The 25908-nt window shown below is 46.2% G+C and overlaps 1 protein-coding gene and 1 non-coding gene across 2 annotated transcripts in view; both read right to left on the bottom strand.

Annotated features, from left to right (window-relative positions):
- Nucleotides 1-396: 396 nt before the first annotated feature.
- CBL (Cbl proto-oncogene) overlaps nucleotides 397-25908 on the bottom strand; it is an 82632-nt gene continuing 57120 nt past the window's right edge. Inside the window, exons 10-16 of the mRNA XM_032427783.1 lie at nucleotides 19500-19631; nucleotides 19012-19389; nucleotides 17189-17283; nucleotides 10752-10892; nucleotides 10291-10391; nucleotides 9421-9603; nucleotides 397-8466 (exon numbers count right to left, since the gene is read on the bottom strand). Coding sequence (XP_032283674.1) covers nucleotides 8192-8466; nucleotides 9421-9603; nucleotides 10291-10391; nucleotides 10752-10892; nucleotides 17189-17283; nucleotides 19012-19389; nucleotides 19500-19631 — 1305 coding nt within the window. The 3' untranslated portion in view covers nucleotides 397-8191. The remainder of the gene's footprint in view (nucleotides 8467-9420; nucleotides 9604-10290; nucleotides 10392-10751; nucleotides 10893-17188; nucleotides 17284-19011; nucleotides 19390-19499; nucleotides 19632-25908) is intronic.
- On the bottom strand, nucleotides 17788-17917 carry LOC116647069. Its single transcript, XR_004302278.1, has one exon. It is a non-coding gene; the product is annotated as a small nucleolar RNA SNORA19 (small nucleolar RNA).

Below are 25908 nucleotides of genomic sequence, written 5' to 3'. Positions count from 1 at the left end.
TGTCACACTGCTTTTTATTCATCACGGTCCCGTAGCAGCCTGGGGCCTCCGGATCTGGCACTGCACCAAAAGGAATACCAAACCCTTTGCATTTGGGAGCGGGGACCAGGGTTACCTCTGCTTCTGAGCAAATGGCTCAAGTTCTACCACAGAGGCTAATAACCCTTCTAGCAGCAAAGCCGCCTTGCCCGAGGCCGCCTGCAGGGCCTGCCGGGCTGTGGGCAAGGAGCTAGGGGGCCCTTCTGCCGGCGTTCCTGCTGCGCAGACCTGCCCTGGGGCAGCAGTAGACTCACCGTGATGACTGGGCGGGCCGAGTCTGTCTGTCGCTCTCCCACCCCCACGGAAGAGCAAGAACTCCAGTCTGCTACAACAAAAGAAACTTTATTTAAAAATATTTTTTTTTTTTTTTTTTACAGACATGGGTGCTTGAAAAAGCTCTTTAGTTAACTGTGTATGGAAATGAAAAAAAATTAATAAATAACATTAGTATAACAGACCTCTAAACATTAATACACTGGCAAAACAAAAGGGACTTGAAAATGAATCTTAAAGCTCTGCTCTTCTCTGTAAGAATATTTACCTTCTGTTTTTATTCTTTACAGGTGAGAATGATTAAATACTGCTAATATAAATTTTTTTTTATATTAATGACACATTTTTAAAATAGTCCACAAAAATCTCATCTAAGTTTTCGTTTTGTTTTATTTTTAACACTGATACACAAATTGGGACTCTCTATTCTGGAGAAAGCATCCAGTTCTCCTCAGCCCCACCCAGGTCAAGAATGTCAAAATCCTAAAGAGGGAGGACTTGAAAAAGAAGGGTTTCTCTCCCAATTCCTTATTAGTTAAAGGCAGGGAGGAACTGAAAAGGTCGGAAAGGGAGAAGTAAAATACCGCGTAGAAAGCATGTTGTCTTTTTTCTTTGCCCAGACCTACAGCGGCCACACAAGCCTGAGGCCGGGCTCGGGCGCGGGCCTTGCTGCCTCTCCCAGGGGAGAGCGACCCCGCCGAGGGCACCGGCTGCCTAATGCTCTAAGACTCAAGTCTTCAAGTAAGAGGAAAGCCGAGTCTGAAGGGAGAGGCAGGAGGTCTAGGCCAGTTCGGGATCCAGCACAAAGAAACAACCCCCCCTTGTCAGCAGAGCCCATCCTCCACTCTCGCATGCAGCTGGGGCCTTACCAGGCAGGACCAGGAGGCTGGCACGCGCCAAGTGGTCCAGGGCACTCCTGGGAATCCCAGAACAGTCTCTCTCCTCTGGCTGGAGACAGATCATTCAACCTGTAACTACGACTCTGAATGGAACCAACCAGATGCTCCCAGGGTAACGCTGGCTTCTCCCGACACGGCATCAGGGCAGGGGGAAGGGACTGCTGCCCCGCCGCACCTATGCGCCCTCTCCCCAGCCCCACACAGCGTCTCCTCCTCCCCCTACACTGTGAGGACTGACGCTCAAGGTAGAGGAGCTAAGACTCTGATATTTCCATATTAAGTCCTAAAATGCAGCCTGGGACACAGTGCTGCCTTAGAAAGGCACAAAATGTTTGGCTTTTTTTTTTTTTCGGTGTGCTAAAAATTGTTCTGTTTTGAATAAAGGAAAAAGATATATAAGGTTAAAAATTCCAAGTGACTGCAGCCAGAAAGCAAATGTAGGAGGCACCTCCCAGCTGCCCCGCCTCTACCGCGTGTTTCAGCAGGAGGTCAAGGCCAAGACACTGAGACGGGCAGGTCAGGAGGCACCCACTCTCGCGGGCGCTGCGCCTGCGGGCTTACCCAGACAGCAGAAGGAAGCCAAGGAAGAGAAAACACGGGGTCTCCAGACTCCTAAGTAGTTCTCTGCCTCCTCAGTTTCAAGACAGCCGTGAGCACGGCCACCCTCACCCATAACAGGGTCAGAGGTAGGTAGGGAGGAGGGAGCAGACACACACGGACGTAAGGGCGCGAAGCGTGGGCAAGCAGTCTGGCCTGCACCCCCCCACCCCCGTCTGGGAGGAGAATTTGCGAGTTCACTGTAGGAAGCAGTCAAGAATCCGGAGCTGGTGATCACAACTCTGCTGATCTGTTTGGCTGCCTCATCAGTAGGAGCGCGGAGGTTGGCTTTCAGCCTTTGCTCTGTACAAGAGGGAGTGGTCCGCCACATTTTTCTCAAGCACTACCCCAGGGAAGGGAAGGGGCAGGGAGATGGCCAGACAGCTGTTACTCCGAGCAATCGGGAGCATCGGCAGGCGCGCTTCCGAAGGGCTGACGTTCCCATCTGAACGTGGATGTGCCTCCACCCGCCCCTATCTCCCCACCTCTTCCTCTGGTGCTACTTAGCAGAACCAGAACACACCGGTACTCCCCTCTGAAACCAACCCAGATTTCCGAGGACACAGGGGCGCATGGCGTTGCCGTCCCTCTGCTCCTTGATTCTGGACCGAGTCCAGGATCTACCAAATGCAAAGGCTAACGACCCCCCTTCATCAATGTGTATCTTTGGATTACTAGGTTACTTCTGTGTATTCCAAACGACTCCAATAGCTTAAAAAAGTTACAAGTAATTATGAAATGCCTTACTAACACGGGACAGGCCCTTGGATGAGGTAAGTAAGATCAAAACACTTAGGCAAGCAGAAGCAGTTCTGTAAAAATCCAAAAAATAAAGGCTTTGATACGGCACTACAAAGAAAGCAAGTGGATGGGGAAGACAAGGGTTTCCGGTCTAAAGAGCTCTCAGTCAAAACTCTCCTCTAAACTGGAATCTACATCGGATTTATATCCTGGCAACTGTCCCAACTATTAGATAGTCTTGCTGGCTACAGGGAAGTAGTTTCTGAGGCACCTCGGAAGGCCTGCCTAAAAACATTACCACAGAGCTCTCCGCACGCAGCAACCACCAAATGCAGGGGTGAAGGAGGAGGGCAGGGAGGGCCATGGGCCCAGAGAATGAATGTATGTTCAGCGAGAAAACCTGAAGAGAGCCAGAGGTCCATAGGTGGCTACAGTGGGATCTGTCATCTGCTCTCCAAATAATACGAAAGAAGGCTAAAAACCTGAGATTGAATGAAGGCAAAGAAATGTCACCTAAGAACAGACTGGCTCCGGAACAGGAGAAACTGGTCCTGAAGAGGGAGGTAAGAAATCTTGGATGCCAAGACCGGTAAAGGGAATTAAAACACGAAATAAAGCAACAAAGATGACGGAAACCCGAATTAAGCGAAACCTAAGAATTTCTTCAATGTCCCAGATACAGTCCCGTGCCCTGCCTTTCCACTCTCTGGGAAAAAAAAAAAAAAAAAAAGGCAGTACACGACAGCAGTTTTGCTACTAAAATACTTCTAGGGTATCTATCCCGTCTGAAGCCTCTTCTCTGAGAGCCCTCCCCCGACTCCCACCCGAGGGGGCCAGTGTCACCCCTGCGCCCAGGCTGACCAGTCAGGGGTAGAGGCCCGAGCAACGTGCTGGGCTGATCGTGTTTTTTCTTGAGAAGAGGAGTAAGAGGCCCTGGGAATCTGTGCATGGTGATCCCGAGAGCCGGGAGGTCGTGTGCACCTGCGGACGGGGCTGTCTAATCTGGGGCGGTGCATGACAAGGAGAAAGGACTAGGTGCAAATTTTGACAGCCCCAGCTCCATGTAAGAACCCACTGTACTTCCTATACTGGGGCCTATAAAATACCCTGCATCCTTAGGACTCCCTCCTTTCTTTAGCCTAGATACCTGTTTCTTGCATCTGAAGGATTCCTAAACAGGACAGTCAACAAAATAAAACCGTGACCTCCTTTCAGCATGCACCCTCCTCTGTGCACAAATGGCTTGATGCGTTTCTAAAGAAAGACTGCGACACAGGCTGGGGTCAAAGTGGTGCCAGGACCACTTTATGCTGACGTAGATTACTTCAGCTTGAATTTCTAAAGCCTGCAGTTAGCAGAAGAACGGTGATGTGTGCATCCTGATGCTAAGTTCTAGGGTCCTGGGCTCCCTACCTGGGACAGAAAGGCTGGCATTTCTGAGAAGTGACTGAGTTCCATCTATTTTACTGCCTGGCTCTTGGGAGAGTACATACATCTGCTCAAGACCAGGACCCAACATTAGGTATCCACCCGTCTCCCACACCTTCAGCCCTTCTAGGACACGGGATGAGCTGCAAAGGTCGCTGAAGGGCTGGGAAACAAGTCTCAAGGAGAATGGGAGATGGTGACAGGTCCCAGGAGGGTGACAAGGAAACTTCACAACAATGGGGGACTAGGGACTCAAAGCAGTTCAGTAAAAAGATCAAGGAAGGCACTAGACTGGAGAGGGGACTGTGGGCAGATGCTTTGCTTAAACATTTAACTGCCCTACTGTGCGACTCTGAGCCAGTATGCGCCTCAACCCACCACACAGATTCCACTGCAAGGCATCCAAGACGGCGGGTCCCCATGAGGCCGACACCGCGGAATCTCCCAGACATTATCAGGGCTCTAGGAAGACAATAGGGGTTCATGAAGAGCCTTGAATTGCTCCTACCCAGGACAGCTCTACAAGGAAATACATGTCTACATGAAAGAGCTGTGAATACACACTGCACAGTCTCCTTGGGAAGGGCTATTTCAGGGCCAGATGCAAGGGCAAGACGGCCCAAGTACAATCCGCCGGCATCGGGAAATCCGCACGTGGTGGCAGCGAAGGGCTCGGCACTGGCACTTCCGGCACACGGGAATCACCCACAGACCTGTGCTGAACGACAGGCTAACCGGAACGCAGCCAGGCCGGTGGTCCGAACGCCGCTCCTCCCTGGGCAGTGGCCACCGGAGTCAGAAAGGCCAATGGCAGGAAGGGGAAGGTACAGTTTAGGAAGAAGGTCTATAATCCTGACTGTCGTGACATGAGGTAGGAGAATATTCTGCATCAACACCTGCGCTGACCACCCAAAACAGGTGTCGATCTTATTAATGGTGCCTTAAAGGGAATATAGAGCTTGGTCCCTACTCTGCTAGCAAATTTACAAAAACTCATTTGTACGTTGGCTGTGTGGACCATGGGTTATATTTTACTTTTCTACAGAGAAAATAAATACTTTAAGCAGGAAGAATAGCGACTCCCCACCACAAATTTTAATCCACAGAACATCTAACTGATGCTGGGCCCTCGGGCGCTGTGGGTAAGAGAACAGAAGGGCAGAGTGTATAGGGGGGGCTGTGGGGGGACAGAGGGCCAGGGGAGGAGAATGGCCATCCACAGGTACAGATCACTATTTACATCAACATTAACAGGTAAACGCTGAGACGAGAAACTGCCCAATCTCTTCATTTCTTCCAGGGAGGTATATCACAGAGCCCACAGGTGTTTCCACTCGAGAACCCTGTACTTGAGCGGAAGGAGGCTGGCAGGGGCAGCGGACGACGAGGCAAGCTGTGCGGAACAAGCCGGAAAGACAGAGGGAAAGCAGGAGACCGCACTGAAGAGAAGAGCCTGATGCATCTGACAAAACCTCAAAGTGGCTTTTTGACCTTATCCACCTGGGAAGGGACCAGAGAAGAAACCACTTGTAATTTGAAGGGAGAAAGGAGAGGGATCTGCCCAAACTGACAAAACTCAGAGCCCACTTCTGAAAGGGAAATTTTAAATTCTGAGCAGAGCCCAGGAATTAGAAACTGCCATACAACTGGAAGATGAAGAAGGGTTATTTGTGCCTCAGTCCAAGGAAAAGCTAAGAAATTAAAGTTCTGGAAGTCCCCTCAAGACAAATGCCCACGTGGAAACTGTCCTGAGGCAAGGCTGGCGGCCTCAGGCGTGGCCGAGGTTTGTCCTCAGAGCACCCACGGGGAGCAAACCTCCCAGAACGGTCTAACGCCTGGGAAGCCCGCACACCCACAGCAGACAGGCCAACCAGCAAGCCGGTCACCGACGCGTACGTCCGACCCTGGGATCTGACACAGCCCGGTCTCAGGGCTGACCCCAGGAGCCACGGGGGCACTCGACTGGGAAAAAAGGGATGAACCTGCCTTTGGCCTCTATGAGTAAGGAAAGAGTCTCCAAAGAAGATCTGGGATACACCGAACAAGCAAGAGATATGCAGAACCAGGGCTCTGTTCTCTTGACCCATCTTCAGACTATGGACCATGTCTGCAGACAAGGAAGCTTCCAGTGTGGACAGGCACGGAAAATGCTGCCAGTTTTCCTAGTTCTCTGTCTGGCTCTTCAGCATCTAAACAAAATGCAAACTGAGTGTGAACCACAGGTGAAACACTCTCCTTACCGGCTCGCAGAAGGAGACGCTGGGTCATGGCTTCCCAATCGCCGCCACTATCCCGGCTCCCAGCAGCGCCCGGACCTGACGGCGGCCGTGCTGCTCTCCACCATGTTGAGCAGACACTGGGGAGCCATGGCCAATCAACGAGAGTTGATTGTACCGTCTACCCTGGGAATGTAAATGGCTCTGAGGCAGGAGCTTAAAGCCAAAAGGTCTAGGAACAGCTGAAAGCCAAGAGAAGAGTCAGAAAAGGTTTTAGTTCCACAGACAAAAATGTGGGAAAGAAACCATACGTCAAGAGATTCATTTCTGTCTGGATCTAAAGCCAAAAGCATGATCTGGATTTTGAGGAGGGTAGATGGTGTCAGAGTGGCTTGCTTCTGACACACCGCGGGGGGTACGGCCTGCTAGGGAAGTCAGCACTGCGCTGACCGGGGCTCATTCCGCAGCACCTACGGGAACCGACTCACGGCTGCCCCACGCTGGACTCCAAATTTTCCGCACAAACCTGCACCCACAGCAGCTGCTGGGCTTTTCACCTCCTGTCTCTGACCCCCGCAAAGTCGTGTATCACACTACAGGGTGTGGGACTACCGCGGAGAACACGGTCCGGGCAGAGCAGAGAGGACTAGCGTGAAGAGGGGAGGGGAGGAGACACTCCATTCACAGAGCCACGGGCACAAGAGAAAACCACGTCGTCGGTGGCACCCAGTGGAGGCCTGGTGCTCGCTACCACGGGTGCTAGCCCCTCCCCTTCAAGGCCAAGGACTAAAATCTCTTCTGAAAGTATAACCTGGCTCGTGTTCCGAGGGAGACGCCCACACAAGCTGGAATTAATTCCCTGGGAAGAAAAACCAAACAGATTAATCCTATTTTGTGCATCTTCTGCCTAACAAGGTAAACAGCATGTGAATGAAGCTTCCTCAAAGTTCCGTGGTATTCAGGCCAGAAAGCCAGGCTGGAAACAAGTGTTCTTCCCTTCCCAGTAAGGAGAAACACCCATGACCTACATGAGAACACACAACCTGGCAGGAAGGCAACGGACTCCCACAGACGGTCTTCTGGGGAGGGCATGGAATGTACCTGAAGGCCTCTAGCTCCAATCATTGTGTAATTAGGGTAATGAAAACATCCTACTGTAACAGATGCAACGTTCCTGTAGAAACAGTGCTTCCGAGGGACCAGCGTCAGCTGCGAGGATCGAACAGGACTATAACGATACAGCGACAGTCCTGGTCTGTGCCCCACCGATCTACCAAACCAACCAACAGCACCACACGTAATCAAGAACATCCTCTAAGCCACTTGGCTTCAGTGAGGCTGGTCAGAGCAAGCCCAGTGCCAATGACAGACACCGAGGAGGAGGCAGGAGGCAGGGGAAGGACAGAGGGAGGGTGTTCTAAAAATACAAGACTCGAGCCATGGGATGGTCACCCAGGCCACAGGGGATGCTGGAGCTCTACCACACGCCGGGGCTGGGTCTCGCAGCACAGCAGATGGAAGTCTTTAGACCATTCCTTCCTACACCTCTTGTGCTAAGTCCCCGCCCGGGATTAACACACACAGCAGGTTCATCTTATAATCACAGGGCACACGCCACCACAGACAGACAGACAGACACACAACCACATCCTTAACCCAGGGAAGTCCGAAGTCCCCCAGGAGGATTTACAGCACAGTACTTCTCCCACCGCTTTCTGGACTGTTCCCCCGGTAGGTTAACCGTTTAATAAAAATCCACACTCGCAGTGGGGACTGAAGGACACCTTCAAATCCACTCTCAAAAAGATAAGATAATAAAACACACTAGCTGCTCCACGTTCATTCCACTGCCTTGAAATCCTGGAACCACAGACGTGGAATCCCACAGAGAGGGCAAGACCTCACTGTGAAGTCTCCAAAGGAGCCTCTGCCCTCCGAGGGCCCCCGGGGAGAGCGCCGGCTCACTGGTCCTCTGACACGGCAGCGAAGCGGCCTGGGCTAGGTGGCGAGGTGGGCGGGAGACGAGATAGAGACAAACTCCCGGAGGATGTTCTTGGCCATTTCGACGTTGTTGTGGGCAATGACCAGGGCTTTCTGGATGTCCTGGTAGGAGTACCCCTGGCTCAGGAGGCTCTCGATCTCACTGGAGAGCTGTGGCGAGGCGGCCGCGGCAGCGCCACCCTGCTGACAGCCACCTGCTTTCCGTTCCGAGTTGATTCGCCGAGGGAAAGGTTTGGGGGGCCTTTCAGGAACTTGGGAACCCTCAGTGAAGTCTAGAAGAAATCAAAGAGAAAAGAGTTGCAGATCTGGGGGCAACCCTCCTTCAACGGCAGCAAGAACACAGTGTGCCAGGATCAGGCTGACCTACTGTAACGGGGCCCCTGGGCTCTCAAAGGGCCAGGGTTTCAGCAGCTAGCCTCCTCCTCCTCCTCCTCCTCCTCCTCCTGGCAGGAGCAGCCTTCTAAATATACCACGCACCTGCTGCACGGACAGGAACACTGCTGTCCCCTGCACAGACACCTGCGTCCGCGTCCTGCTTTACGCACTTGGCAACAAGTGTCCACGCACAGCAGTGCCTGGGTGATTTAAAACGTTTCAGACGGGGCCAGAGAAGACACTAAACTTCTCCTTTGACAAAGGAGGAAAACAGAAGCAAGCCTGAGTGGCCGTGGAGCCGCACGAAGCGAGGCTGGGGGGTGGGGCCACCGCCTGTTTGGGCAACTGGATGCTGTCCAGCTTTCACCAGCCGTCCTGGGCGTGGGCCTCAGTTTCCAAAGGGACGGCCACCCCGGCTGCCGCGCTCCCAGGCAGCCACAGGTGCGAGGGCAGCCCCGGACGGTCAAGGCCACTCGGTATGCCTTCCAGAGCCAGCACGCCGGCCTGGCAATGCGACAGGGCCCGGAAGTCAGGAATGCGTGCTCTGGACCACCAGGCGTCGTTACCAGCGTCCTACCACACACTCAGAAGCACCAGAAGTCCCACCTACCACCAGCCAGGAGGAGCCAGGGTTTAAGTAACAACCTCTTTCCTAAGTCTGGCAGAACCCCAAAGGATCAGACTCCGGGTTAACTTCCTAACTGGGACCTAGGGCCAGCTTTTCCTCCCATGTAGAAAGAGACTACCATCTGGTGACAAAGGCGCTGTCGCCAGGCCGTCACCTCTGCTGCAGCGGAAACCAAGAGCCATGCAGCAACTCGGCACAAACGCAAGGCGGCCTGGAGACTCACGTGTGGTGGGATCGCCTTCCAGAGACAACCAGCCGAACGAGGAGCTGGCGTTAGAGATGTCGGAGAGGGTCCGGCGGGCCAGCACGGCCGGCACCGGCGGCTTAGGGACGTCGTAGCCGTCTTCCTCATTTTCTGATCCCTCGGGGCCGGCGCCCGCGTGGCCCGGGGCCAGATTCCCTTCACCTATGGAAGGAAGTGGGTGCTGTTACCATCTCCTTACACACCGCGTGCGCTAACGCAGCTCGAGGGAAACCCATTCATTCCCACACGTACAGCCCCAAAGTTACCGACCGTCTAGCCCGGGCCAACCACCAGGTGAGGCCCTGTGGGTGGACATAGAAGAACAGAGAAAACGCAGTCTGTGCCAGTCTCGCAGCTCTGCTTTCCCGAACGGGGCGAGAGCTACCCCCACCAACGGTGACAGCCGCCGACGCAAAGGCTCAGCGCCGTCTTACAGCATCCATTCAACAGCTCTATCGGCATTTCGCCTTGGAGGAGCAGCCAAAGGGCCTGTGTGTGCTGCCTTCTTGAACTTTCCCCTTGGGAAGCTAGCTGATATGGGAATGGAGTATTCACCACCCACACACAAAAGAATTTCATCAATGCTAAAAAGCCAAGGAAATAAAAGGGAGCTGCCAGCACTGCAGGCCCAGGCCCTATAACCCAAGTGTCTCTAGGCCCTGGAAGGGTGAAAAGGCACAAAGGGAACTTGCTGTGGGAACGGGAAATAAGAGAGAGGAGAGGGTTTTGCTGCCCATGGATCAAAGATATTTTGCAAAGGAAATTATTGAAAAGAGTTTCTGCTAAGATCAAGCTGTCGCATTCCTATGACACAGCAATGGTTTTCCAAGTGGCAGAACGGCTACTCACCGAAGGGGCTGCTCTCCGTGGCAGACGGCGTTGCCTGGGACTGAATATTATACATCGCTTCGTATGTACAGCTCTCGATCGGCTGGTCACAATCACACACTCTGAACCAGAAGGAAGGGGCAGAGGATCTTCAGAAACAGAACTCTGTTACCTGCAAACTGATTAAGACTCATCTATTCTTCACTATTCCAGACCCAGAGTCTATCAAGAGGACACAATGCTCCTTTGCCAGGATCACTAACAAATGTCCCAAGACTGACTCTTCTAATAGATGCGTGTTTTCGAAATGACGGTGACAGTGAGGAAGCGTAAGTGGAATTGCTTATAGCTCCAAGAGGCCAAACATCAGGGGCTACATACATCTTTCTGCTTTAATTCCGGGTGGATGACACTGCACACGCAGCAGCCACGCAGGTGCGTGGTGTCACCCCAATTCCCAGATGGGACTGTCCTGAGCCTACCGTGAACTCTGGGTTGTCTCCAAAGGCCGTTTCCCATCTGGCTTCGGCAGCCCCAGAGGTCTGGAAGAGGGGGTCATATACTCTGTGTCCTCCTCACTTTCACACTGCTCCCCAGGGGGCAGCTTTGGCACAGGAAGAGGCCTGGAAGAGGAAGAATAAAAGACAGAGAAAGAAAATGAAAACAACTAACAAGCTGCAAAACTTGCAAGTATGAAATGAGTGCCTTCAACCAGGGCACGACTCAAATCTGACAGAGCAGAACGGATGCCACCTAGGGAACTGTTACTTCTCCCGGCCAAGAAAGGGCATTATTACAAAAGGCACTGATAAGAGTTCTGCTCTCAGCTGACCACAGATGTGGCTACATTGTCTGAGATGGGTTACACAGGCGCAGTACTTGATACTCGTTAGTCTCAGTCCCCAAAGAAGTCGGGAGTCCCCGTCTCAGGGCTGGAGCACCAGGTTCTCTCTCGCCGGCCTAAAGGAGCAGCGGTGGCTCTCGGACAGTATGCTGCCAAATCCCTGTTCTAGAATCTACCTACAGTTTCAAAGAGTAGACAGCTTGTCAAAAGCTTTCTCATATGTTATCTCATAGTATAAACACCTTTTCTCCTCGTTTGATATAAGAAACATCTGAAATAAAGAGATCAGGTCCTTGGTAGCTTAGCACCAAATCTGAGACCAGGCCTCCCATCTTGACTCCTGTGTCAGGGATCTTGCAGTTACACCCAAAGCTCTCACCCAGAAACTCTGGAACCAAAACCTCTCCTGCTACCCACCCCCTGAAACCAAAGAGAAAAATAACAAGAAAACAAAACAAATGCACAAATTAAGAAACACACACATGCGCACAGGCACACACACATTCACCCAACTGCTCTGGGAACGTGAGCTGAAGCCAGTATGTCCTCCCTCCCTCTTTGTACTGTTTCTGTACATCCTAAACACTCTGTAACTAGAAGGAGCACATCCTAAACACTCTGTAACCCCAAAGGATCAGACTCCGGGTCTTGATCTCAGGGTTGTAGGTTCAAGCCCCACATTGGGTGTAGAGGTTTTTTTTTTTTTTTTTTTTTTTAAGATTTTGTTTATTTATTTGACAGACACAGTGAGAGAAGGAACACAAGCAGGGGGAGTGGGAGAGGGAGAAGCAGGCTTCCCGCTGAGCAGGGAGCCCAACTGCAGGGCTTGATCCCAGGACACTGGGATCATGACCTGAGCCGAAGGCAGACACCTAATGACTGAGCCACCCAGGCAACCCCGGTGTAGAGATGAAAAAAAAAAAAAAAGTATAGCTAGAAATGTGTGATAAAACAAGGATAAGAAAATGCTAATAGTAGAAGCCAGGTGGGGAGTATATGGATGTTCACTGTAAAAATCTGTCACCCTGACTCTATGCTTGAAACTTCTCATAATAAATTATTCGTGGGAAATACCTATAAAGATTAAGAAAAAATACCAAGTATTGGCGAAAACACAGGGAAATGGGTATTTTCTTATATAGTTTTAGAAATAAGAAATTAGTACAACTTTTCCGGAGTGTAATTCACCAAAAAAAAAAAATTTTTTTTTTAAAGATTTTATTTATTTGACAGAGAGAGACACAGCGAGAGAGGGAACACAAGCAGGGGGAGTGGGAGAGGGAGAAGCAGGCTTCCTGCTGAGCAGGGAGCCCGATGCGGGGCTCGATCCCAGGACCCTGGGATCATGACCTGAGCCGAAGGCAGACGTTTAACAACTGAGCCACCCAGGCGCCCCTAATTCACCAAAAATATTTAACCAAACATGCATACCCTTGGACTCAGAAATTCCATTTCTAAGAATTTTCCCTAAGGAAATAATCAAGAATATTCACTATAGTATTATTTATGATACTGAAAAAACAGGTCACAACCTGTCAAATAATAATGTACTGAATAAAGGAACTTAAAAAAAAAAAGATTTATTTATTTGAGAGAAAGAGAAGGAGAGAGAGAGAGTGAACATGTGCACATGGGGGCGGGGGGGGCAGAGTTGAGGGACAGAGGGAGAATGAGAAGAATCCTCAAGCAGACTCTGTGCTGAGCTTGGAGCCTGATGTGGGGTTTGATCTCATGGCCTGAGCTGAAACCAAGAGTCGGACGCCTGACCAAGTGCACCACCCAGGCGCCCCATTAGTTGGAAATTTCAGTATCTCACCCACAATAATGGACAGAATCAGACAGAAGTAAGGAAACAGTACTTAAACAACATAATAAACCAATTAGACCTAATAAACATAAACAGAACACTCTACTCAACAGCATACATACACATTCTTCTCAAGTGCACAAGGACATTTTCTAGATAGACAATACATGAGGCCACAAATTAAGTCTTAATAGATTTTAAAAGATATACAAGGTATCTTCTCTGACCACAATGGCATGAAATTAGAAATCAGTAACAAAAGTAAAACTGAAAATTCCACAAAATTGTGAAAATCAAATACACTTTTAAACAGTCAATGGATCAAAGTAGAAACTACAAAAGAAATTAGAAAACACTTAGAGGTGAATGAAACAAAAAACATGACGTACCAAATGGTTACATTAAAAATCAAAAAAGATCTGCTAACTTTACAACTTAAGGAACTAGAAAAAGAACCAACTAAACCCAAGGCTAGTGGAAGGATGGAAGCAATGAAGACTAGGGCAGAAGTAAATAGAATACAGAGAAAAAACCCCCACAACGGCAACAGAGAAAATCAATGAAACCAAAAGTTAGTTCTTCAGAAAGATCAACAAAACTGACAAACTTTATCTAGATGGACTAAGAAAAAAGAGAGAAGACTCCAATTACAAAACTCAGAAATTAAAGTGGAGACATTACTACCAATTCTACGGAAATAAAAAGGCTTTTAAGAGAGTACTATGAACAGTTACATGTCAAAACACTGTGTAATTTAAATGGACAAATTCCTAGAAACACAATACTTACCAAGACTAAATCACTGCAGAACGTACCCTCTTTAATACTCATCAAAAAAAAAAAAAAAAAAAAAAAAAGACTAAATCACAAAAAATTGAAAATCTTAAAAGACTTACAGGAGATGGATTCAGTAATCAAAAATCTGCCAACAAAGAAAAGCCCTGTACCTGACAGCTTCACTGGTGAATGCTACCATTTAATAAAAAATGAATACCAACTCTTTTTTTGGAAAGACTTTATTTACTTGAGAGAGAGAGAGAGAGAAAGCGCGCACACAAGAGTGGAGGGAGGTGGGAGGAGGGAGAGGGAGAAGCAGGCTCCTCGCCTGAAGAGGGGGATCACGACCTGAGCTGAAGGCAGACACTTAACTCACTGAACCACCATTCACCCCGCGAATACCAATTCTTTTCAAATTGCTCCAAAAACCTGAAGAGGGAACACTTCCTAACTCATTCTTTGAGGATGGCACAATCATGACACAAAGCCAGACAAGGACACTACAAGGAAACAACAGACCAATATCCCTTATGAATATGATACAAAAGTCCACAACAAAATCCCAGCAAAAAGAATTCAGCAGCATATAAGAAGGATTATACATCATTATGTATCAGTGGGATTTATACCTGGAACGCAAGGATGGCTCAACATATGACAATTGATTAATATAAATATAACCACATCAACAAAAGGTTTTAAAAACCCACACAATCATCTCAAGCATTTGACAAAATTTAACACCCTTTTATGACAAAAACACTCAACTAAAATAGGAATAAAAGTACCTAAACATAACAAAAGCCATATGAAACGCCCACAACAAGCATCACACTCAACAGTGAAAGACTGAAAGCTTTTCCTGAAGGATGAGGAGCAAGGCAAGGATGTCCACTTTCACCATTCCTACTCAAGACAGTACTGGAATTTCTTTTTTTTTTTTTTTTAAGATTTTATTTATTTATTTGTCAGAGAGAGAGAGAGCACAAGCAGGGGGAGCGGCAGGCAGAGGGAGAAACAGGCTCCCCGTTCAGCAAGGAGCCTGACACAGGACTAGATTCTAGGACCCTGGGATCATGACCTGAGCTGAAGGCAGATGCTTAACCGACTGAGCCACCCAGGTGTCCCAATACTGGAATTTCTAACCAGCTCAATTAGGCAAGAAAAAGAAATAAAAGGCATCCATATTGGAAAAGAAGAAAAATTATCTCCCTGTTTGTAGATGGTATGATCTCAAATGTAAAAAAGCCTAAAGATGCCACCAAAAGGGCATGGGAAACAGTATGATGGTGTCTCAAAAAATTAAAAATAGAATTACCCTGGGGCGCCTGGGTGGCTCAGTTGGTTAAGCGACTGCCTTCGGCTCAGGTCATGATCCTGGAGTCCCGGGATCGAGTCCCACATCGGGCTCCCTGCTCAGCAGGGAGTCTGCTTCTCCCTCTGACCCTGCCCCTTCTCATGCTCTATCTCATTCTCTCTCTCGAATAAATAAATAAAATCTTTAAAAAAAAAAAAAAATAGAATTACCCTGTGATCCAGGAATACTATTTCTGCATATATATTCAAAAGAATTGCAAGTAGGGCCCCGAAGACAATCTGTTCACCCCTGTTCACAGCAGCATCATTGCAATAGCTAAAACGTGGAAGCAATCCAAGTGTCCATCCACTGATGAGTGGATAAGCAAAACGTGGTACAGCAGTCATCCTTTATCTGTAATTTTATTTTCTGTGGTTTTACTTACCCACAGTCAACTGCGGTCTGGAAGCAGATGATTCTCCTTCTGTGTATTATCAGAAGGTGAACAGTGGCCTAACACTATGTCCCAATACCTACGTCACTCCGCTCACTCCATCTTATCACATAGGCCTATCTCACATGAGCACAAGAAGGGTGAGTACACTGTAGTATTCTGAGAAAGACCACATTCACACAACTTTTATTATAGTAAAATTGTTATAACTGCTCTATTTTATTATTAGTTATTGTTAATTTCTTACTATGCCTAATTTATAAATTAAACTTTACCATGTATGTATGTATAGAAAAAAACATAGTGTACATAAAGGGTTCAGTACTACCCTTGGGTTTCAGGCATTCAGGGGGTCTTTTTTTTTTTTTAATATATTTTAAAAGATTTTATTTATTTATTTGACAGAGAGAGACACAGCGAGAGAGGGAACACAAGCAGGGGGAGTGGGAGAGGGAGAAGCAGGCTTCCTGCGGAGCAGGGAGCCTGATGCGGGGCTCGATCCCAGGACCCTGGGATCATGACCTGAGCCGAAGGCAGACGCCCAACGACTGAGCCACCCAGGCGCCCCTCAGGAGGTCTTGAAAGGTAGTCCATGCAGATAAGGGAGGGTACTACGGTATACACATACACTGGAACATCATTCTGCCTTAAGGAGGAAGGAAATTCTGCAATATTCTACAACATTGGTGAGAACATTATGGTAAGTAAATTAAACCAGTCACAAAAAGACAAATACTGTATGGTTTCACTTATGGGCGGTATTTAGAGTAGTCAAAATCCTGAAGACACAGTGTATGGCGGCTGCCAGGGGCTGGGCCAGGGAAGGACATGGAGCTACTGTTTAGTATGTACAGAGTTTCAGTTTTACAAGATGAAGAGTTATGAGCATGGATGGTGGTGATGGTTGATATTGTGAATGTATTTAATATCACTGAACCTTACACTTATAAATATTAGTAAGATGGTATATGTATATATTTTTAGAAAGGGAGAAAGGGAGAGGGAGGAGGGTGGGAGCAGAGGGAGAGAGAGAATCCCAAGCAGGCTCGATGCCCAACGTGGAGCCCAATGCAGGGCTCAATCCCACAACCCCGAGATCATGACCTGAGCTGAAATCAAGAGTCAGACGCTTAACTAACTGAGCCACCCAGGCGCCCCAAGATGGTATATTCGATGTGTATTTTACCATACATACACAGATACCTAAGAATTAAGAATTAAAATTAAAAATTGTAAGAATGATTTTTTTTTTTTTAAAGATTTTTATTTATTTAACAGAGATAGAGAGAGAGAGAGCACAAGTAGGCAGAACGGCAGAGGGAGAGGGAGAAGCAGGCTCTCCGCCGAGTAGGGAGCCCGATGTGGGGCTCGATCCCAGGACCCTGGGATCATGACCTGAGCTGAAGGCAGCCGCCCAACCGACTGAGCCATCCAGGCGCCCCTATAAGAATGATTAAGAATTTTTTTTTGTTTTTTACAAAAGTCAACAAAACTAAAACTGCTTCTTTGAGAAGATTAATAAAATTGTGAAGCCCAGTAAGGCTGATCTATGCACATGCACACAGAGAAAATAAGAAGAATGAGACCAAAACAGAAACTCTAATTTTGAACTGATCCAAACACAGATCAGTTTTTACTTTCTTCTTCATACTGCTCTGGGTTTTCTACGTTCTGTGAGTAAGCTGCTAATTGAATTGGCAGGAGCACATCCGCTCCACAAGACACAGCCTTAGGACTTACCTGGCAGCCAGAGAATAAATGGCATTGGCAGATGCGGAAGGTTTGATCTTGGGGTGCTCACACTCTGAACCTGCTAATGGGCTGTTATTCACATTCTGGAAAGAAAATTGGTGAGAAAGAACCTTCTTAACACAACTCAGTGACTCCTCTTACTTCTCCAACCTAGTCAAAATAACAAGAACAGTAATACAGACCCCGACTCCACTCTCAATGCCGTGCTTAGGGGTTATTACGTCTGACCAAAAGCAGATTTGCTTTCAGGCTCTGAAAAAAGTTTAAATGTCAGGTGAGGAAGACAGAGATCTAAAAAGAGCCAAGGAAATGGGGGTTTTTGTTTTGATTCTAGAAGATTTGAGGAAATTGGCTGTCTATGCAAATACCCTTTCTAGCTCTAAAAATCTATACCTCTTTCTACAGTGAGGTCACCAGAAAGCCTGACCTAATTCATTCCCACGAATTAGACGGCCTATCATTCGATGCCACTTGTAAGTGACCATCCCCCTTCTCTTGCCACCAAGAAGTACCCAGTTCACGTAAGGGCCCCACCATATTCCTCAACTTCATGGCTCACAAGTTAGTCTCCCCGCCTTTTTTTTTTTATTTGTCTGAAGGGGACTGGCAGCATTACTATGTAGTTACACTGCTAATTAACCTTCAACTATTTGTGTAGCACGTAAGAAAGAACACTGCTCACATACACAAGAGAAAGCAGGTCAATGAAATGTGCACTAGAGCATTCTCCCTCTTGCTTACTTAGCACTATACTCTCCCCAGCTCACCTGCCTCCCCTTCATCCTAGAAGGGTCTCCCTCAGCATCAGCACAGCTCGCTCTCACCAATGCTCCAGATCTTTGCTCAGAATTGTACCCCATCCCTCCATGTACCCCCACCCCAACTTTCCCGATATCCCTTTTTTTCCACTGTTTTTCTCCATAGCTCTCATCAGCATCCAATGCCCTTTGTTTTAACTTACCATGTTTGTCTTTACTCCACTAGAATGTAAACTCTGTGAAGGTAGGATATTTTGTGGAGCACATACACAAATGAACCAACAAAAGAACAAATAAATCGCCCCACCCCCAGGTCTGGACCCCTTATCTCATGCTTATACAATGAACCGCTAACCTTTTTTCAAGCTATTCTCTTCAATCCACTTATTAGTAGATAATCTACTATTAGATTTATCTCTGTAAATCATTTTGCTCATGTCATTTTGCTCATGTCACTCCACTAATTTAAAACCTTCAAATGCTCACTTCCTACCATTAATAAATTCAAATTCCTTTGGCCTTGATGGGATTTTCAAAATCCTCTAATCTAGTATTAATGCCCCTTTCTAGACCTTTTCTCTCCTCTGACATACAAAACTTCTGCTCCACTCAAATTAAACTACTTCTAGTTCCACAATGTACCTCAAGCATCTGTGTCATTGTACCTCTGACCTTAACACTATTCACTTTGGAAAGAACACTTCGAATGCAGATGCCATTTGTTCCATAAAGCCCTCATGACTGCTCCACTTGGAAATAATCTCTCCTTTCTCTACAACTTAAACACTTTCTGTTTATAATACTCATTTATACTACATGAATCCAGCCATATATACATATATACACAGGTGCACACACATACCTACTGGGGTATTTACAAACATGCTTTATCTGCTCTGGTAATATACTTCTTGAGGGTATATACACATCTGAGGGTAGGGATGTTTCATTGTCTCCGAATCCTGCACAAAACCTATCACAAAACTCTGACCCATTAAATGTCATCCAAAAATATTTGTTAATAGGCTAAAAAATGTCAAAGACAGGACTCACCATGGAGGTATCCACACTGAATGTGCTTCCAAGCCTGGACACATCTGTTCTGGGTTCCATTTGTGAGGGCAATGAAAATGGAAGTGAGTGCCTGTTGGTTAATTCTCTACCTGTCCAGGGGTCACTAGAGTTTGGGGCAACCACCGGTACTTTGGGGATTGGCCGAGGCAGCCATGATTCCCCAAGGCGGCTAGAGGGAACAGGGGGCAGTTTGTCCCTGGATGGACAGTCGCCCGGTGTACAAGGCAAGGGACGTCTCTGTGGCCGGGTTTCTGCTCCAACAGAATATGGCCGGTCTGGAGGGGGTGGTGGTGGAAGATCTCGAAGTGTGGGAGGTATTGGTAATGGTTTGTCCTTATGAAGGGAGCCAGAAGCTACCTGTGGAAGCACGAGGAAAGCAAATCAATCAAAAGTCATTAATTTAAAAAAAAACCCACTATAATCCACAACAAAGAACCAGAAAACTGTAGAAATGGATAACGTCTTACCTTCGAAGCAGTTCCAAGACCAGAAGCACTTGAAGGAAGAGATACCCGCTGTTGCAGAAGGTCAAGTCGTGGTGGCACCGGGGGAAGGGAAGCTTGTGGGGCCATGGAAAACGGAGAAGGAGGCCGTTCCACCTGACACAAATAAAATTTCCTAATAGATTATTCTTGTATGAGGGAGTGGCATCTTTCAACTCCTCCTAAAGCTGTAGACAGCAAGTACTGTATGAACACTAACTGTAACTACCAATGGGTCAGGCTTCCTGAATTATTTCTGTGTCACCATAAGAGGGCGCTCTCAATCACAGAACTACTACTACTACGAGCAGATGCAAGCTACAGGCAAGTATCTAGAAATGGCTGTGCTACAAAAAGCTTCCTAGCTTACAACTGAAAACAAGTATTACACTTTTCCACCTCCTCATCTTCAGAGAAAGAAAAAAAATCTTTTCAAAATTAAAAATAGGAACCCATATAAAAAGGAAGGAGCAGACATTCACCTCTCAACAAATTATGTGGGAAAATGACATTTAAGGCACAGAACAATGAAAGAGATCAAAGAAGAGAAATCCTCCGTGGCTTATCATGACAGAAAAAAAGAAAAAAATGAAGATGTTAAGAGGAAAAGAATCAACAGTATCACTAAAAAGCATCTCGAGTCCTTCTGAAGAAATGTTATTTCAATTCAGTAATTTAAAGGGATTAATATTTCCTATCAATTTGTGTTCTTAAAAAGAGGTGCCAAATTAGACAAAGCAATACATGTACAACCTCTCCCATTTCCGAGCCTGTAGCAGGGTGATGAATGGCTGATAAGCTTGTCCAGGCAAGCGATCAAGAGATATGCATAATTCATACAAAATGCTACTTGGCATTTGCATTCTCTCCCAGGGAGCAATACAGATGGAATATAGGCAAATATGTATTATGAGCACTTATGTAAGATGACAGAAAGATAACCATTCACATACTCAGTCCTATCATTAATGCTGGGTGGTAAATGAAGGCAAAGAAAGCCCTCATCAAAGCTACCTGCTTTTACTCATGCTTAAGAAAAACGGCTCCATGTCCTTGGTGCGTGAGTGATGCAGCATGAACAGCTAGGACACCTCAAGGGTTAAGACAGTGAGAAGTTATTAGGTTGTCCCTTCATCAATTTCTAGCCAGTCACTATATCCTGTTGATTCTTTCATGAAAGGGTCTCGTATCTTTATAAGCCTTTCCATTCTGCTTACCAATCTCAGATCTGATTTATTAAAACCACCTTCTTGCAATTCTCAGTTTCTTATCTCGCCAAATCCGTATGCTCACCATTACCAGCTTAGCCATCCTTAGAATACAAAATAGCTCAAAAACCATCCACCAGTAACTCCCATTTTCCCACCAGTCTCGACTCTAGAATTCCTACCTCCTTGCCTTTGTTCAGGTTGTTTCCCAACTGGAAAAGCCCTCTCTGCCTTTTCTTTCTAAGATTTTATTTTTAAGTGATCTCTACACCCAACCCAACGTGGGGCTCAAACTCACAACCCCGAGGTAAGAGTCGCACGTTCCACCGACTGAGCCAGCCAGGCGCCCCTCTCTGCCTATTTCAACCCCTCTCACCATCCATTGCTCGTTCCCCTTCCTGAAGTGCAGAGGGTTGAGCTAATCACACTCTTCGTGGCTCAACATCATAACCGATCCTTGCACTGTTCTTTTACTACAACATATAATAAAGTTCCAGAAAAGGAGAAAAAACACAAGTGGAGAGGAAATGATCAGAGAAATAACACAGGAATGGTTCTATGACCTAAGGGACATAAATATCCATATAGAAAGGGTTCACTGCATAGGCAGCCCAATGAAGGAAAAAAAAAAACCCATGACAAGCAAACAAACCAAAAAACGCCCTTATGTTTTCTTTTTTTTTTTTTTTAAAGATTTTATTTATTTATTTGAGAGAGAGAGCATGAGAGGGGAGAGGGTCAGAGGGAGAAGCAGACTCCCCACTGAGCGGGGAGCCCGATGTGGGACTCGATCCTGGGACTCCAGGATCACGACCTGAGCTGAAGGCAGTGGCTTAACCAACTGAGCCACCCAGGCACCCCACCCTTATGCTTTCAAGGAATCAATGATAAGGAGAATAACCTAAAAGCTTCTTGGGATAGAGGGAAAGGGGGCACCAAATAGCAAAAATGCACTAGAACCTAGAAGCAAAGTGAAGCCATAACAATTTAGAGTTTTTTTCAACCTAGCACCGTGTAACTAGTCAGTTTGAAGGCCGAACAAAGACATTTAAGATCTCAAACGTCTCAAAAATTTTACCTCACCTTTTTGAAGACACACTTCACCCAAACAACGAAGTAAAGCAAGAAAGAGGAAAACGTGGGAGCCATGTTTCCTGCGTCACCATCATACGTTATATAGTATCTACTGTATTTAGAGAATTTACTTCATAGAAAATTATACTGAGAGGATGTCAGACAGCTTGGTAAGACCTGGTAGTGACAGGTACAAATGGAAAACTAAGGAAATAAAAATAAAGCAATTTGGGGCACCTGGGAGGTTCAGTCGGTTAAGTGTCCAATTTGTGATTTTGGCTCAGGTCATGATCTCACAGGGTCGTGAGATCGAGCCCCGCGTCTGGCTCCCCCCTTAGTGGAGAGTCTGCTGGAGATTCTCTCCCTCTCCCTCTGCTCCTCCTCCTGCTCGTGCGCGCTCTCTCTCAAATAAGCAAAATCTTAAAATATTATTTATTTTTATATATACATATAGCAGTTATCCCAGGAAAAGCAGAAGGTCGTATGAGAAAACAGCAGCAATTACATCATAGTGTATTGCTTGGAACAGTAAGGAGCAAAATCATTTACACACTGAACAGTGATTTGGCCAAAAAGCACTCAAATAACCATAGTGGGGAGATACGGTGTGGGAAGGAGGGAGATAATCAATCCTTTTCTATAACACCTGAAGTGAACAGATGACTGAGAAAGCAGTTTATGTATATGGTGTGAAAGGTGTTAAGGACCCACAAGTCTGAGTGGGGCCCATGGAAGAGGTGAAGGCGGCAGAGGCAGGGAGCCAAGGTTTCTGCCAGCCTTCTAGCAAGTCTTTTAAACTTACCAAAAAATCCATATGCGTTTGTCATTTGGATTTTGTAATAAGTAGACTGACCGCATTAAAAACAAATTGAAATAAGACAGCAACAAAAAAAACCCCAACGACAGCTACCCAGGATGTGACAAATCAGGCACCCCCCTAGTCTCATATACCTTCAGGAGTGATTTTAGGACAAAAACTTGCGGATAAATTTTAGTTATCTACTCAAAAAAAGTTAAATATTTTATAAAATATTTTATTCACACAAAGAATAATAAACACCCACGTAGTACCTACCATGCAGCTAAGAAATGCAATAGCACTGTCTTTGCACAATTCCCATGTGCCCCTCCCCTAATTATAATTACATCCTTTCTTCCATCAAAGAGTTTAAATGTACATTCACTTTTATCCAGCAATTCCACTGCCAGGAATTTACCCTACAGACCTGAAAAGAGTATCAGTCTGTATAAGTCTAGAAATAATATGAACGTCCATTAAGAAACTAAATTACGGAATAGCCAAGTGAGAGCGCAATGCACGAAGCTGTTTTTTCTCTATTTGAATTTTTACAGTGTACATTTATTACTTTTATTTAAATGAGTAAATTTAAAATCATTCATAGAGATGAGCTACAGTTAAAAAGGGTTCATATTTTTAAGACCTACAACACTTAGCGTGTGTACCCAAATATCTAAAACAATGTATGCTGTCTGCCTGTGTTAAATAGTTTCACCTGCATGCATGTTCTCTTCTCAAATACAACTACTAGCTCCTTGCAGGCCTTTGTCTCAGGTTTCTTATTTCATTCAATACTTACAGCACTCAATATAGAGCCTCTTACCCAGCATAATGAACACCTTGCAAAAGTACTATGTTTATTGTAAAACATTCAAATATCCCATAAAGTTCAAGTCCTCTAAACTTGTGCCCTCAGAAATTATATCAATTTAGTGGATAGTCAATTTTTCCCCCATGCATGTTAAAATAATTTTTTTTTAGAGAAATAAGGTGATACTATACATAGTATACAATTATTTTTTTAAACTTTGTAATGATCATTACACAGTTTTCCACTTCAGTATACGTAAACTGAACTCATTCTGCAGAGCATTCCATTATGTGGACTACAGTAGGCAGAATGAGGATTCCCTATCCCCCAGCCCTAACATGTTTACTCACACCCCAAAACCCAGAAACTGTGAATATGTTATTTTACTTGGTAAAAGGAACTTCGCTCATGTGACTGAGGGTATGGATCTTGAGATGGAAGAATTATCCTGGACTCTCTGGATAGGCCCGATCTAATGATATGAGTCCTTAAAAGCAGAGCACCTCAGAGAGATAGGGCTGGAGGAGGAGGAAAGGAATCCAGGAGCCAAAGAGTGTGGCTGACCACTAGAAGCTGGGCATGAGCTGACAGCCAGCAAGGACATGGGGATTTTAATCCTACAACTGGCAAGGAACTAAACTCTGCCAAATCCAAATGAAAAAGGAAATGGATCTTCCCCTAGAGCCTATAGGAAGAACTACAGACCTGCTGACACCCTGATTTAGCTGGATGGCACATGTGGTGGACTTCTGACCTTCAAAACTGTAACAGAATAAATTTGTGCTGCTTTATGCTGCTAAATCTGTAGTAATTTGTTATGGCACAAACAGAATACAAACACACAGACATATCATAAATTCTTACTGCTGGACATGTGAGTTGATTCTAATTTTTCATTATTGCAAATAATGCTATAAGAACTGCATCCACATCTTTGTGTGCTTATCTGAGTATTTCTTTAAGATAAATCCCTAGAATTGGAATTGCTAGTTCAAACTGTGACCATTATACATTTTGATAGGTGTTAAAGTGTCCTTCCAAAAGATGGGCTAATTTGTACCCACATCAACACTGAATGTGATGCCTATTTCTCCACAATAAGTATTATTCATCGGGGGCGCCTGGGTGGCTCAGTCGTTAAGCGTCTGTCTTCGGCTCAGGTCATGATCCCAGGGTCCTGGGATCCAGCCCCGCATCGGGCTCCCTGCTCCGCAGGAAGCCTGCTTCTCCCTCTCCCACTCCCCCTGCTTGTGTTCCCTCTCTTGCTGTATCTCTGTCTGTCAAATAAATAAAATCTTTAGAAAAAAAAAAAGGTATTATTCATCTATAAAATTGCATGAAGAAAAAGGGTAATTTTAATTTCAAATAAACATATCCAGGAGGAACGCCTGGGTGGCTCAGTCAGGGAGTCTGCTTCTCCCTCTCCCTCTGTACTCTCTCTCCCTCTCTTTCAAATAAATAAATAAAGTCTTCAAAAAAAAAATCCAGTAAAAATCACTTATCTTTTTATTCGGCTTCCCTAATATTCCAGGAGTTACCAATAAATTTTCATGAACAGACAGAAATCTAAGAACATAAAACTGCTTTAGAGGTCAAATTAATCTCTTTTTAAAGATTTCATGTATTTATTTGAGAGAGAGAGAACATGAGAGCAGGGGGGAAGGGCAGAGGGAGAGGGGAGGGAGAAGCAGGCTCCCCACTGAGCAGGGAGCCCGACATGGGGCTCGATCTCAGGACCCTGGGATCATGACCTGAGCCGAAGGCAGACGCTTAACCTACTGAGCTACCCAGGCAACCCTCAAATTAATCTCTTAAAATGGACCCAAGGAACCTGTTATAAGGGGTTCAAAAACTTCAAACTTGAAAAAACTTCAAAAAATCTGTCCACTTCAAAAAACCAAAATTGTACAATTCATTCCAGACTTCCTCAACTGCCCGTTATTGATAAAGCATAGATAGATTTATGAATTCCTGTTTTGAAGTTGTTTCAATTCCCAAACATTCAAAGTAATTACTGTGCGCTCAATTTTGTACAGCGGCTCTGGCCTTCTAGGAATTGACAACATACCAGGAAATACATGTAATAAAATATTCCAAGGTGGTTCATTCTATGGCAGACACATTCAGGGTCTCAGAGACACCCAGGCAGACCTAGACATGATGTGTGTGTCAACACATGTGAATTGGGGGTGGGGGAAGCAGGAACAAACAGTCTGGAAAGGTTTCCTAGGAAATGAAAACTCAACTAAATTACAAAGAAACTACCAAGACAGAGTGGCTCAGTCAGTTAAGCATCTGACTCTTAGTTTCGGCTCAGGTCATGATCTCAGCGTCCTGGGATTGAGCCCCGTGTTGGTGTGTGTGGGGGGGTCCCCACTCAGCAGGGAGTCTGCTTGTCCCTCCCCCCCCCCTCCCCCCCCCCCCGCCCCCAATCCCCCCCCCTAAAAAAAAATTTTTAAAAATCTTAAAAAAAAAAAAAAAAAAAAGAAAAAGAAACTACCA

Source organism: Phoca vitulina, unplaced genomic scaffold, assembly GCF_004348235.1.
Source record: "Phoca vitulina isolate PV1807 unplaced genomic scaffold, GSC_HSeal_1.0 scaffold38, whole genome shotgun sequence".
NCBI lineage: Eukaryota > Metazoa > Chordata > Mammalia > Carnivora > Phocidae > Phoca > Phoca vitulina.
This window is presented reverse-complemented; position numbering and strand designations above follow the sequence as displayed.